General features: G+C 33.0%; 1 protein-coding gene across 3 annotated transcripts in view; it reads right to left on the minus strand.

Annotated features, from left to right (window-relative positions):
- LOC124354690 (DNA-binding protein Ewg-like) overlaps nucleotides 1–13,433 on the minus strand; it is a 73,656-nt gene extending 60,223 nt beyond the window's left edge. Inside the window, exons 1-3 of one of the 3 annotated variants that reach the window (XM_046805330.1) lie at nucleotides 13,201–13,433; nucleotides 6,417–6,550; nucleotides 4,676–4,847 (exon numbers count right to left, since the gene is read on the minus strand). In XM_046805330.1, coding sequence (XP_046661286.1) covers nucleotides 4,676–4,847; nucleotides 6,417–6,419 — 175 coding nt within the window. In that variant the 5' untranslated portion in view covers nucleotides 6,420–6,550; nucleotides 13,201–13,433. Of the gene's footprint in view, nucleotides 1–4,651; nucleotides 4,848–6,416; nucleotides 6,551–13,200 lie in introns of all 3 variants that reach the window. The other 2 variants (XM_046805328.1, XM_046805327.1) reach the window with 2 other exon arrangements.
- Between the last annotated feature and the right edge of the window lie 1,913 nt (nucleotides 13,434–15,346).

Genomic DNA, 15,346 nt, shown 5'->3' on the forward strand with positions numbered 1-15,346 from the left:
ATGCAATTTATAAAGTATCTCAAAAGATTTAAAATTGTGGTTTATAAATTGAAACACAGAATAAGATGTTGACAGTTTTTTCTGAAGACATTAAAAAAACCCAATAAAAACACATTCCTTCATCAGAAATGACCTGTAGCTTTAGATATGAGTGGCGAAAGGAAGTTTAAAGAACTTAGCACTTTCACCTACAGGGCTCCTGCCAACTTCAGGAAGAAGAATTTTTAGTTCAGTGGACTGCTGGTTGTTTATATGTAACAATACCAGAACTTTTTTAGTCTATCTCATACATATTAGCTAGCTACCAGTACAAACATCCACTAAATGTACACACTTGACATACTGATAGAAGCAAAACGAAAACATCAATAATAAAGGGTGTGCAAGTACTAAATAATAATCACTAATTATAAGTAAGAAGCTTGCCAGTATAGTGTTGGTATTATTAATTGATAGTCAACAGCTATATTAAAAGGAATTGTATGTATTTAATTACGCTTATATAGCTAATTAACTTCGTCACTTAAAATTATTTTACAATTATAGTAGATCCTATGTGCGGTGTTAAAAATTTACAGTTAAAAATTTAAAACATGGTACTTGCACACCTATGTTATAAATAAGAATAAACTAACATTAAAAGCAAGCTACACATTTATCAAAATTTCACACAACTACCATTATACTCTTTGTACATAGATAATAATTATTTGAACTTGATAAAGACTAGTGGTGGTTTATAGCAATTATTTTATACAAATTAGTATTGAAAGAACAATAAAGCAATTACTTAGAATTACTTTTAGATAATCTTTTGTTATATTTTACATTATAAAACTAAAGGAGAAAAATAGTCTGATTAAGTTAAGATAGATAGACTACTGCCACTGAATCCATATCTAAGTTAATAGAGGACAATAAGATATTGGACATTTGCCGTCTTTATATGTTATAAAATGTATAACACTACATTGTGAGGATTGAAATCTACCTTCTTCATTAGGTGTGAGACAATTAATACATACAAGGTATGGCTATTAAATAACGGGACTGATATTGTAAAAAAATTTATTTTCATTTTAAACATAATTACTTATTATCACCTTCAATATACACCACTCCTCTATGCCTGCAACGCTCCATGCGAATTTTCCATTGTTGGAAACAATGCTGAAAGTCATCTTCTGTCAACTCTTTCAGGAGTCTTGCCGCTTTTTCTTGAACAGCTTCTACGGATTCAAATCTCGTACCTTTCAATGCAGATTTCACCTTAGGGAAAAGATGAAAGTCGCATGGTGCTAGGTCTGGCGAGTAAGGTGGATGTTCTAACACTGGGATGCTGTACTTGGTCAGGAACCGCTTGACAGATAACGCGGAATGAGCTGGCGCATTGTCTTGGTGCAAAATCCATGATTTGTCCTTCCACATTTCGGGTCGTTTTTTCTTACTCTTTCACGTAGTTTATTAAGTACCTCAAGATAGTAATGTTGATTAATTGTTTGACCTTCAGGAACCCAGTGAAGGTACACAATCCCACGAATGTCGAAAAAAACAATCATCATTGCTTTAAATATTGACTTGATCATTCTTGCTTTTTTGGCTCTCGGTGAAGTTGAGGTCTTCCAATGCATGGATTGGCGCTTCGTTTCCGGATCATAAGTAAAAAACCACGATTCATCACATGTTATTATTCTTTCCAATAAATTTGGGTCATTTTCAATGGCATTCAAAGTGTCAGTACAAACATTTTTACGAGCTGCTTGTTGATCAATCATAAGAATTTTTGGTACCATTATTGCACACACTTTTCGCATGTTCAAATTGTCATGTAAAATTTGCCGTACACATTCTTTATCACTGCCAACAGATTCAGCAACTGCACGAATGCTTAATCGTCGGTCAGACCAAATCAAATTAGCAACTTTTTCGACATTGTCTTCTGTTTTTGATGTTGAAGGACGACCTGGCCGCGAATCATCTTCCACGTCTTGTCGACCATCTTGAAAACGCTTAAACCATTCAAAAACACGAGTCCGCGATAAACATTCACTGACATACACTTCTTTTAGTAAATTATAGGTTTCGGTAGCGGTTTTTCCAAGTTTAACGTGAAATTTAATAACAATTCGTTGCTCTATTATTATGCTAACCATTTTTCCGGCAAAATAAAATAACAACACTTACATAAATGAAGGTTATGACACAACAATGTTGTTTACAGAAATGAGACTAACTGCATTCTGAAGAGGAAGTCTCAAACTACACAGCTGTTGGTCATTGTTGGTTGGCGCATGCGCACTCGTTCCACTGCAGCATCAGTCCCGTTATTTAATAGCCATACCTCGTACGTACACACACACACACACACACACGCACGCACGCACACACACACGCACGCACACACGCACGCACACACACACACGCACGCACACACACACACACACACACACATTTATATACAGAGTGAGTTTTATGTCCTGGCACACCTCGATATAATTTTAACGGCCCGAGATATCTATGTGAAACCTTGACCCTACCTATTATAACATATTTTTTTAATTTTTAAAGTTGTTGAAAATTTTGTCCCCTTTTTCTAAAGGGGGATAAAGGGGGGCAACTAAACATTTTCAAATACAAACCCCTATCATGTGACCCCTCATTTTAAAGGGAATAAAAAAAAGAAATCCAATAATGCAAACTAGAGGTCTCTACGTTTATTTTAACAGATTTTATGACAAATTTACAATTGAGTAAAGGGGGGCAACTAAACATTTTCAAATACAAACCCTATCATGTCTCAAGTTTTTATACACGTCTAGCACACTTTCAAACAGCCGAAGGTGAACAGTTTGAACACCTGCTACATTAAAACAGGTAACTGTTTTTAGAATTTGCGTTAGTGTTGACTCCTGTTACGATAAACAGGACAAGACAGTTACTGATTTTATTATTGTAAATTTATCATAAAATCTGTTGAAATAAACGTAGAGACCTCTAGTTTGAATTATTGGATTTCTTTTTTATTCCCTTTAAAATGAGGGGTCACATGATAGGGGTTTGTATTTGAAAATGTTTAATTGCCCCCCTTTACCCCCCCTTTCCTCAATTGTAAATTTGTCATAAAATCTGTTAAAATAAACGTAGAGACCTCTAGTTTGCATTATTGGATTTCTTTTTTTATTCCCTTTAAAATGAGGGGTCACATGATAGGGGTTTGTATTTGAAAATGTTTAGTTGCCCCCCTTTACCCCCCTTTAGAAAAGGGGGGCAAAATTGTCAACAACTTTAAAAATTAAAAAAATATGTTGTAATAGGTAGGGTTAAGGTTTCACATAGATATCTCGGGCCGTTAAAATTATATCCAGGTGTGCCAGGACATAAAACTCACTCTGTATACTGTATATGTTGGCTATCTCAGAATACTACAACAAACACACCAATTGGTTTTAAAGAGCAAAATTCCACATGGACTCTATATCCATTGGCCAAAAACGTCTAAATTTTAAAACATTTTAAGAAATATTTAGTTAATGTCATCTTTATTTACTGTTAATTTGCTTTTGTTTATATTATATTCTTTTCTATTTCATCGAATTTATGTATCTGAGGATTTTAATCCTCAAAACTTAGGTGTTATACATTTTGTTACATGTACCAATGTCAAATGCCTGAAATCTTAATATCCTGTCAATCCTTCCATCGTCAAAAAACTCTAGGTTTTGTATTTGGTTAGCCCTTTGACAGCATGTCTTAGAATTTAAAATTCTGGATAAACATAATATTGAGAACGTATAATAGAGGTAAAATATAACTTGTTCGTCCCATAACTGAAGAGCCCAGACTCATAACTGTCTCAAACTGAAGAGCCCATAAGTTACGTTACATAGTTTTGTTTGTCATAGCAATACAACTAATGATATATTACAATACATAAAATGTTTTTAAAAGGCAAATTGATTAGTCTATGCAGTTTATTAAATGAAAATTATGAAACGTATACTGCTTTATAAAGTTTAAAAAACAATTTTTGTTTGATTTATAATTTAAATATAAAAACAAATAATAAGAGTATTCTAAAATGCAGTTGGAAATTATAAACATAATATTGGCCAATGATTTGAATATTTAATTGACTTTTTATTTTAAAATGGATTAAAAGATGTTTTTTAATGTTTAATTTTCAAAATATTTATTGCAGATCATCCTTGGACACTCCTCTCCCATGGTAGCAGCTCTTCATCCAAAATCTCCTCTTTTTTCCCACATTACTACATGGCAAACATATACCTCTCGGCTTTTACTAATGAGGATTTCATTCTTTGTCTCTCTCTGCTGGTAGACACTGGCTGAAGGCATTCCCTCCAATTCCAAGAGTAAATGCAATAAATATTTGTATGATTGAACTTTTTTTAGTACAAAATATTTTTAACAGATTTAATAAATTAACACTAAACAGGAATTTTCTAAATTTCTTCTACAAATTAGAAAAAGAAAAACACATCAGCTACATGCTTTTTACACACACTAGGAGGAAAAATAAAACAATTACGCTACATATTCGGTAACAGAACTATACTGATAAAAAAAGCAAACCTGGTTTGAGAAACTAAAAGTAACATAAGTTCTACAAAACAAAAGCAAATGCATTCACCATCCGTGCGCTGATTTAGCCAACCTGCGGCCGCCAGCTGTGCGGTGACCTCGTCCGGCATACCGGACGTCATCATGTCCCCGTCATCACCATAGTCCGAGCTCTGTGATGACATGCAGCCATCATCGCCATCATCGTCATTGTCATCAGACAGCGTCAGAGGTTCCGGGGCTGTTGTGTCCATCATCTTCACACCCTGTCAAAAACAACTTATGGAATAGTGAATAATTTTGTTTATAAAACAGCAGTATATTGCAGTTTATCATAGCTGATGAGAGCATTAAATTTGGAGTTTTGATTTTTTAAATAATAAAAAATTTTAATAAATTTCATACAAATATTCCAACAGTATTTGTTACACCAAGAGATATAAAAAACTTGCTTGCTTGCAATGACGACTGCTCCAGATTTAATCAAAATTTACTGTTTTATATATATATATATATATATATATATATATATTATATTTTGCAAATTTATAATTAATTTTCTAATTTGCTACAAATATTTCATCAAAGTGCTATACTTTTATTCAATAATTTATTTATTTTAAACATTAGCTTTAAACAAAACTTAGTTTCTTGATAAGTTTAAAACATTGTACATCTGTGAAGCAAGTGAATGTGTAAGATTTTACCAAATCGACATAAATCACCCTACATACTTTTATATTTCTTATTATAAACTAATAGTTTGTCAGTGCAAGTGAATACATTACAATCTTTTTATTCATGGTTGGTAAATCTATTAAAAAGCTACATACTGATATATATATATAAATATATATGGTTCACAATCCAGTTTGTCTACCTTTTACATGTAAGATTCATCATGAACACAATAAAAAATGAAAAATGACAACAAGCAAATTATAACAAGTTACCATTACCTTTTTTCACTATAAAATCAAAGACGAGTTAATGTATAAAAAGTTGGTAAGGCTAGCCTATTCTAAATTTAACAACAGATCATAATAAGTGTAACATAATAAGATACTAATATGTTCAAATTATGGAATATAAAAATGTCTGTTGGAATTTTTTCAAAGTTACTAAAACTTAAATACACCTCAAAACAGCGCATATTTTATGAATATTTTGTTTGATTAATTTAGACTGCCTTTGGTTTTGCCAAGTGAATATGTACACAAAGTTTATACTTTCAGGTTATCTAAAACCCATATTTGCAAAAATCAAAATAGATATTAAGTATCAGGTTAGCAAATTACAAATATAAAAAAAAACTAAAATCTCTAAAATTGTATTGGCCAATAATTCTGAAATAGAAAATTTATATAAACAGAATATTAAATTTTACATACTGGGTACCAGAATATATTCAATTTTCTTGATATGAATATGACTGAGGATTTTCAATCTTTCTTAAATTTAAGGTAAGGTCTGACCTAGAACAGAATCCTTGAGTTTCACTGCCCACCGAACGGAGGATTTGCACATGTAGCAGACCAGTAAAACTGTTTTAAAACAGTTATTAAACATGTCAGTTTACTAATTTATTCATAATAGTTAAACCAATTTAAATTAAATATTTACACAATATAAAAAGCCGACAAATTCGGTACTACATGTCAATAATCAAACATATAATACTATATATTCAAATACTAATCCTTAATTTCATATTGTGTTTTTACAGTTCCAAATTATCTGAATTTTTCTCAATTCCCAGACTAAATATAAACTATAACCTCAGACATACACTGGTAATTGATTAACTTTATTGCTAAAATAACTTATCAAATTACCATTTAATTGGAGACTCAAATGTTGGAAACTAGCTTCACCATCATGGTTTATCCAAAGTGTATGTAGTTGACAGAAAAATAACTTCAATCCTATCGGCAGGAGAAAATGCAGCCTTTCATGTTTTTAGGAATGTCTGTAAAATTTGACACAGTAAGTATGTTACCCAGTTCAACTAAAGATGATTATTATAATCAAACTTAGGCTATATATTATTACGTAAAACTTGTAATTTGTTATAAGGAAATAAACTTTTCATGACAAAGCTATAAGATGGATTGCTTACAACATAATGATAGCTTACAAAAACCATGTACAATATTTCATAGTGAACATTGAATTTCAAATTCTTTGGCTTTGTGTGCCTCAGGGATTGACTCCCATTTGTTTGAAATATTTTATTAATGTTCTACAAATTAGGTTTAATTTTAAGTGAGAATTTTTTTTATGTGCTATAATATGATTTTCAAGAACTAAAATGGTCTAAAACACATGCATTGTTTTTGGTTGTTACTTGTTTGTTTTTCATGCCTCACCTATTGCGTTAAAACTTGTGTACCCTAACAGCCTTGTATTGTACGAGGCACGTCCAGAAAGTAAGTGTACTATACTCTCACAAAACTGTAGGGAATACTTTTTCGACATGTTGGCAACACCCCTCCCCTTCAAAACGAGACGAATTCGAGATTAGTGTGTTGAAAACTCTCGATGCAGTAGTATCTTTCGCTAAAAATGCTAATCGCATCTCCCACCAAGTGCGAAATCATTCACTATCTTGTTGTGAAGGGAAAAGCTCCGGTTGAAATTTTTAATGGGGTGAAAATTATTGGAGCTATGTAGTAATGGAGCTATGAATCACACGAGTGCATACAAGTGGTGTCGCAAGTTAAAAAATTGCCGTACTGCCGTGCATGACGATCAGTGGAGCGGTAGACCTTCAATTCTGACTGAAGAACTCAACGAAAAATCGAGATTGCGGTCTGTGACGATCATAGTTTGACGTTAGCTGAACTTTCTGCGATGTTTCCGCAAATTTCCAGATCCCTGATACACAAAACGATCAAGAAACTCTCGGATATCAGAAATTGTCTGCGAGGTGGGTCCCAAAACAGCTGACAGAACAGCACAAGTTGAATCGAGTGCAGAGCTCCAAAGTTTTTGGAATGCTACAAACTTGAAGGCATTCCTCTACTCTATTGTTACTAGAGGCGAAACTTGGGTTGACCACTACACGCCTGAAACTAAGAGGCAGTTTCAGCAATGGCGTCACACCTTGTCACCCTCCACCAAGAAATTCAAAAAAACAATTTCAGCAAAAAAAATCATGGCATCCGTGTTTTGGACCATAAAGGCATAATTTTGATTGAATATCTGCCTCACGGGGAGACCATCAACGCAGCAAGATACTGTAGGACACTAAAAAAAAAATTGAAAAGGGCGATTCAGAATAAAAGGAAGGGCATGCTGATGAAGGGAGTCTGCCTGCTACACGACATTGCCAGACCTCACATGGCCAACGCCACAGAGCAACTACTGGACTCTTTTGGATGGTACGTTTTGAACCATTCCCGTGTTCCCCAGACCTGGCCCCTTAAGATTTCCATCTCTTCATTTCCCTAAAGGTGCACATAAGTGGAAACAAGTTTTCATCGGACAAGGAGGTGAATGGGGAGGTGGAGAAGTGGGCGAAAGAGCTGGTGGGAAACTTCTTCGAGGCAGGCATAAAAAAATTGATCCCATGGCTCACCACTTGCATCGAGAGGGACGATCATTATGTTGAAAAATAACTTACATATGTACAAGTGTAACAAGTATGTTTTTGTTTTAATTTTTTTTTTAACTATAGATAAATTGAGTACATTTACTTTCTGGACGTGCCTCGTATAGTAACCAGACATACCACTTTAATATGTAAGCTATGTTTAGTTCCCCAACACTTTCTTCACTAAAAACTATACTGAGAGTGTATAATGATTCTTCCATGTTGTAGATTGGTGGATGGCTGAGTTTCTCTTACTTTGAAGTTTATGTTCTTGAGAGAGATAGTGATTTTCACTTAGAATCTCCTGGCCTTACAAGAAAGGCATTCCATAACTCTTGCCTTTACAAAGACAGGAGGTACTTTAAAATTGACAATATTGTATTTACAATAGTATTTACAATCCAATACAACCTGCAGATGGATCACTTAGAAGATTACAATGGAACTTTGTGCGGATATACGTCGAATTATAACTACAGATTCAGACTTATACAAGTTATGAAGCTTAGAAAACTTTTAAAAAGCTTTTGTTTACTATTTGCTATCCTTAATAGTGGTACTTTCTACTGGAGATAAAGGAAACGGCACATGTAGATATGTTAATTTTCAACAAGTAAAACTTTTGTGAATTGTTTTGTTATGTAAAATTTATAAACTGTAACTTGAATGGTATGAATACTAAACAACTTCACATTTTACATTCATTTTGAAACACCCAGTATAGTACATATCTTCTATCTATATAATGCACATTAGCAGCTGTTCAAAACTCTAGCGGACTTTTAGTTCTTTTAGAACTCTATTATTAGATTGTTTTTTTTTTAAATATTTCTATTATATCTGCAATTTTCAGTTGCATAGCGAGAATCTCCAGGTCAGTAATAAAGATACAATAGATGACATTTATGTCATGAAAGTCTGAATTTTATACTGTTGATCTGTTAAACTTTTGGCTTGGTCTTAACAGCACCTTTGTGCTCGCTTCCAGAGTGATAGGATGTCCAGGTAAAATTGGTGATAGCAGCTGTCTCCTGTTGAGATATCATACAGAGGGATAGTGGACTCTACATCTCTGTCATTTCACCTTGGGAGAAGGGAGGCTAGCTCTGTTCCAGCCTCTTTCAGTCAAAGAAAATAAGGAAAGATATTCCTTAACATTTGGTCTTGAAGCAGCCTTTAACACTAAGAGAACTCCACCCACCCCAACTCCATCCTCTGCAGTAGACTAGACCTATTAATCCATCCTTTTACCCCAATATCTTGACATTTGCAGTTAGTGATGTGCTGCTCCTAAACATCCACGGGGTTGTCCAGATATAAGTAACACATCAGCTTTTGCTTTAGCCAGTGTACGGTCAATTGGAAGGTAAATGGATTTTGAATGTTACTTTGACTAGAAATGTTATTAGCTGATTTCTTTGCAGTTTGGTCTAGTTTTAGCTCAAACATCCTTTCACAGCAAGAACTCTCATAACCGGTCCTCTAATTTCTAACACTTCCCATATCTGAACGGATTCATAAAAATCACTCTTAATATGTATAAAAAATGTAATAATATAAAATGTGTAGCAAAAAAATACAAACACCCAGCATATATACAACTGATTGTGTTTGTTATACCAAACAAATTTTGATCAAACATCTATTTTATTTGAATCATAACTGTGGGATATGTACGTAATAGTTAATACATAGGTGCCCTTGCCCATGGTTGCAAAACTATTTAAGAAAATTTAGTTTGAGGAAAAATGCATCTCATGCATATTTAGTAGAAAATAGCCTTTCATAGATATGAAGATTAACTCTCATTCATTTGTAACAGTAATTGTAATAAAATATATTGGTTTTTTTTTAGCTCCAATGAAGTGCAATTATCTCAGATCTGATCTAACGTAAGAGACAAACGCAATACAAAAATTACAACATTAACGTAAACAACAAATATCTTTGATAGACTTCTTTGAGGACTTTTCCATTCATCTGTTGTTTCTTTTGTTCGAATTATGTTATGCTATGTGGTCACTATACAGAGTGAGGCAGACCACCCATCCACGATGTATAGCAGCTAAACTGAGAAACTTACCTTCTTCATTTTAACAAAAAGAAACCCATATTCCGACCTGGAGGTTTTTGTCAAAACAAAGAAGGTAATTTTCTTCGTTCAGCCGCTCGCTATACATTGCAGATAGTTGGTCTGCCTCATCCTGTATTTCTTTGGGCTTACAAATGTAATTGAAAGAGTACAGCTACAGTTATGGGGTTGATTCTAGAGCAGGGTGACCAGACGTCCGGCTTTAAGAGGACATGCCCTCCTGTCTTTCCGGCTTTTGAAGATTATGTAAAATGGCCTGCTGTTTAGCGAACAGTTAAATATTGAAAAATAGTAGTATCACGTTCAATATTCTTCCGATAAGTCCCAAATACAGGCCATTAAACATTATTGCAGGGCACATGTAATGCCATGGCGTGTGAACTGTTGTTATCTTCAGTTGTATGTGTAGTGTTATGTAAAGAGTCACCAACTCACTGTTGCTTCTATCTGGACAGCTGCACTGACATTACTACCCTTTGATTTCCTATTCAGTATTATGAATGATGGATTAATCTTTTAACAATACAATATATATTTTTCTGTTATAGTGATATTTTTTTATATATGGCTGTGAGTGTAACTTACTTACTAATAATGTAATGAATCAATGAAATATTAATTACAATGACTTTATAAATATTTATTCTTATCATTTTTAACAATTTGGTTCAAATCAGTTGTAAATTAAAGAGAAAAATTCTAATAACAATTCATTAAATCTTATGCTAATACAAAATAATAGCTTAAAAATATACTTTTATTCATCAATATACACTATGAATTCCTGTTATTTTTCGATTTATAAGTAAAAACAAATCCAATTTGTTTTTTGATTTGCATTTCGAGCAATACAGCAATAATTCATAATGTGCATTTTTATAATAATATATAAATAAATGTTTTTTGCAAAGTTTATAAAGAATATTTAATATACATCATTGAATCATTGATATTTATGAGTATCGAATCCTCCATATTCATGGCTATCTAAAAGTACTGAAAACAAAATGTTGAATCAAATTACATAATAGGTATTTCAAATAACAGTATAGTTCTGCTGGTTTTACATTTCTAAAATTAATATATTAACAATAAATAAAAAATATATCTAGGCCATGTATATTTATAAAAAGTTATGAATATAACAATGTAACATTTACTTATTTTTTACTATTTTCAAGGATAAACTTATAAAAATAACTTGTAACGTAAGTGACTTATGTTACTTTGTGCGTTCCTTCTAACACAAATAACGCATATACATTGTCATTGTACTTGCGGCCATTACTCAAATACCAAACACATGATTATACTTTGCATTATTCGCAATAATGTCATACTGAATTACGTTAAAGGTAGGCTTTTAAAATTGTATTATAGTGAAGCTATATTTTTATATGTAAAAGAAATTTATGTATTTAATTACATCAAATAACTAAACTTTATTTTTACTATATATTTAAGCAGCATAATTAATACTTATGATTCTTTTACAGGGTAAACACGTCTGACAGTATTAATAAATGCTTGAATGTATCAGCACTATCAAGGTAACCAATTTAAACTTTGTTCAATCTTTAAAAATAAATTTGGATGCAAAATCACATGTCAATCGCCACTGTTCTTGCCCATATCACTAGCCTTATCAGTACATAAATGAATTAACTCTATTGAATTAAATTTATTTTCAACAATATTATTATTCTGGTAAAAATAAAACAGCTCGCAGTGGTTAATTGTGAATAACTATATGTCAAATGTTTATTCGATAGTTTAGATATTTCCAATCAATACCGTACTAATTGAAAGTAATAAAATGAACTCTGTACCTTTGTCACTTTCAATGTTCAAGGGTTTACATCATATTGTTCGAATATGATTTTAACACTTTGCGTATCTCCTTAGTGCCCTAACCCAACTGTATACAGAAAACACAAATTCCAACCATGATTATTAGAATCCATCATTGTATGGACCTAAGTTTTTAATTTATAAAATTCTCCTTTCCATAAATCGTCCTCATTGTTCACTAAGTACTTGTTTCACAGAAAATATTTCTCTTTGGGGTGTGTAGGGTGTAAGCAATTAACTACTTCTAATGTCACGGATGTTGTATTATATTTTTCCTTTGCATAAGACAGGTCCACTTGCAGCAAAACAGGCAGAGTTTAAATATTTCCATTAGATAGTTGATTCAATTGTGTTGCACTTATACTGCAGCCAATTAAAGTAGCCTACCTTATTAAAATTCCCACGCTGATGGTTCTATGCATTACTGTCAGCCCTTTCAATTACTAATTCCTATTATGAATTGTTTTTTAATTTTTGGCTTTTCCAATATTTAATAGTGTAATTTAATTTAGTCTACTTTTAAAGCATTTTCCTTTTGAAAAACATAAAATATTGTGAAGTGGATAATGTAAACATTTACACAAGTTTTATCTAAAACTACTTTTTAGTATCATTTTACTGATTAGCTACTTTATTTTGGCACAACCAATTTAAAATACTAGAAATATTGAAACATACATATGTATGCCTAATAAACCAATCCTGTAGATTTATATAGGAGATAAAATTAGCCTGGACCATAAGTGTGAGGGCCTAGTTCTGACTGAATACAAGGTCTACTTAATTTTATTTATTAACGACTGGAATATTACTTATACAATTTACATGTTTTGTTTTTCTATGACTAGGCATAGCCTAATCTATTCAGTATTCATTTTCACTTTGACCCTACCCTGTTGTTATCTGAAAATAAACTCAAAGAGCAAGAGATTTTATTAATAATAATACGTTAAAATAAATGGAACCAAACACGAAAACTGAGACTGAAACCAAAACCTACTTTTCTACTCTATTTGAGTATTTTGCTTCAGTTTATGTTAGCTCAATTTAAACATGAACTATACTACGGCTGCGTACGCACCTGCGTGTCGAGAAGAGTAAATCATTATCACGAGAAATTCATGTTTCAGTGTTTTGCTTCAAGTTATTGAGAACAAAAATAGTCATATTAACTTTTACAATTCCAGACGAAACACTGTATTGTATGGACAACCCACTAACAAACACAGAATGCCATCCATTACTATCGATCAATACCCTCCTTTGCGAAGGATGAGGATCAGCAACTACCCCTCCCCCATTTGCCATAATGTTCACAACAGTAACTTACGTCACGAGCCATCGGCGGGTGGACTAAGTAGATTGTTCATTTTGACATGATACTATTTCGTGTTTAACATTCACACGTGAAATACAATTTTATGTTATCTATATAACATTACAAATGATGAAATATAGAAACATCATAGTTAAGGAGAGGTTTAAAGTGTCAGTCCAATAACTATTTATTTGATATATGAAATACATTTAGAGACTATTCATAATTTTACATACTAACTATATTCTCTTATATATGTGGTGAAGTAATCATGTGTGCACAGTGAATGGCTGAGGCTGAAGTCTGAAGCACTGGATATACCGTGTACACTGTACAGCTGTTTCATACTAATCTCCTTCCAATGATGGTGGAGCGCATGGGAGACATTTCAGGAAGAAATTTAAGATCAGAATGATATCTGTCCATGATCACGCATTTATTTATTTACTCACCTTCTGATACAACCTGTCGTGTACTAACTATTTTATAATTTACAATACTTGTATATATTGGAATTACAAATTCTCAAAAGTTTAAATGTGTTATTGATAAACAGTAGACAGCACAGTAAAACGGTTACTAACATTTCCATGCAAGGGCTAAACATTTTAAAAGGTGACGAATATTTTGTTTCCCTGGCTTGAAGACATTGGATTCACATTTAAAGCTCGGTATTACAGTAGTCTGATTTAAACTCTTTCAGCCAATTTTCAAAGGCGGTCGCACATTGCTAACTGTAAAAGAGCTTATAAAAAGATTTTGCATAAAGACTCATGTCGTTCTGTTCTTATGTTTTCGTTGTATTTAAAAATTACGTTATTGTATATCTACATAAAAGTAGGTTTTTATCTATTGATAAGTAACAATAGTTCTGTTATTCCATCAATTAAAACTCGATGATTATACTAGGCTATAAAACCTGGTGCTCAAATCGTACTCTATTCTCCAAAAGTAAATAATAATATTAATAAATAGTAAAATGTCATTATTTCATCATTCTGAAATTTGTTTCATTTCACTGTAACAATTTTAATAATTTAAGCGAACCCAATTCGATGGAATGGGATACACAAGCACCCAGTAAATATAAACACCCGTAAATTCCTCCCACATATTGATTATGAAATATGTTTGCCATGGCTGAATTTACTGTTTTGTTTAAGAAATATATCCATAAATATCATTGCCGAAACAAAATACAAAATTAGATCTAGCAGTTGAATGTTTCAACTGCCAATTTTCAGAATGTCAGGCGATTTACACTTCCACTACCAAAATAAAGTGTTTCTGGCAATAACTGTCCTATATTAAACTTGTCGGAAATCGTCTCTTGCCGTGGCTTTGGTAAACATAGGAACTAAACTATGTATGACAAAACTTAAAAGGGTATTCAGACAGCTTAAAATGCTATTACGGGGTCGTCAGTAATGAGTAGTTTGAAAAGTTTACCTCCCTAGTCATAGCATGTTACGCTTAAACTACTCATTAAGCCGCGGTCAGACTAGGCTGTTTAGCAGCCGCTACTAACTAGCGGCTGGTAATATTGCCAGCGAGCAGCCTAGTCTGACCCAGGACCAGCGGCTGGTGAATGCCAGCGGGCTAGTGTTTACTAGTCACAATCGGAAGTTGAACATGTTTAACTTTTTAGCGCTGCCTACCCTCCGCTGGCAGTCACGTGATCCCCTCGCTGGCGCCAGCGAGCCAATGTGAACCCCTAGTAGCTTACAAGCGGCTGGTGAATTAACACGTGTCTAGTTTGCAAACAGTGTTGGTTTCGTTAACTACTACTGCACCTTTATAAACTGCTGTAAAACCTCCTAAATGCCGCTCAACACTTCTGGAACGAACACTGAAATTGAGTTATGAGGAACTCTAAACAGGTAGGCCAAAGACTTGTAACTGTCTCCAG

The sequence above is a fragment of the Homalodisca vitripennis genome, chromosome 2 (genome assembly GCF_021130785.1).
Source record: "Homalodisca vitripennis isolate AUS2020 chromosome 2, UT_GWSS_2.1, whole genome shotgun sequence".
Taxonomy (NCBI): domain Eukaryota; kingdom Metazoa; phylum Arthropoda; class Insecta; order Hemiptera; family Cicadellidae; genus Homalodisca; species Homalodisca vitripennis.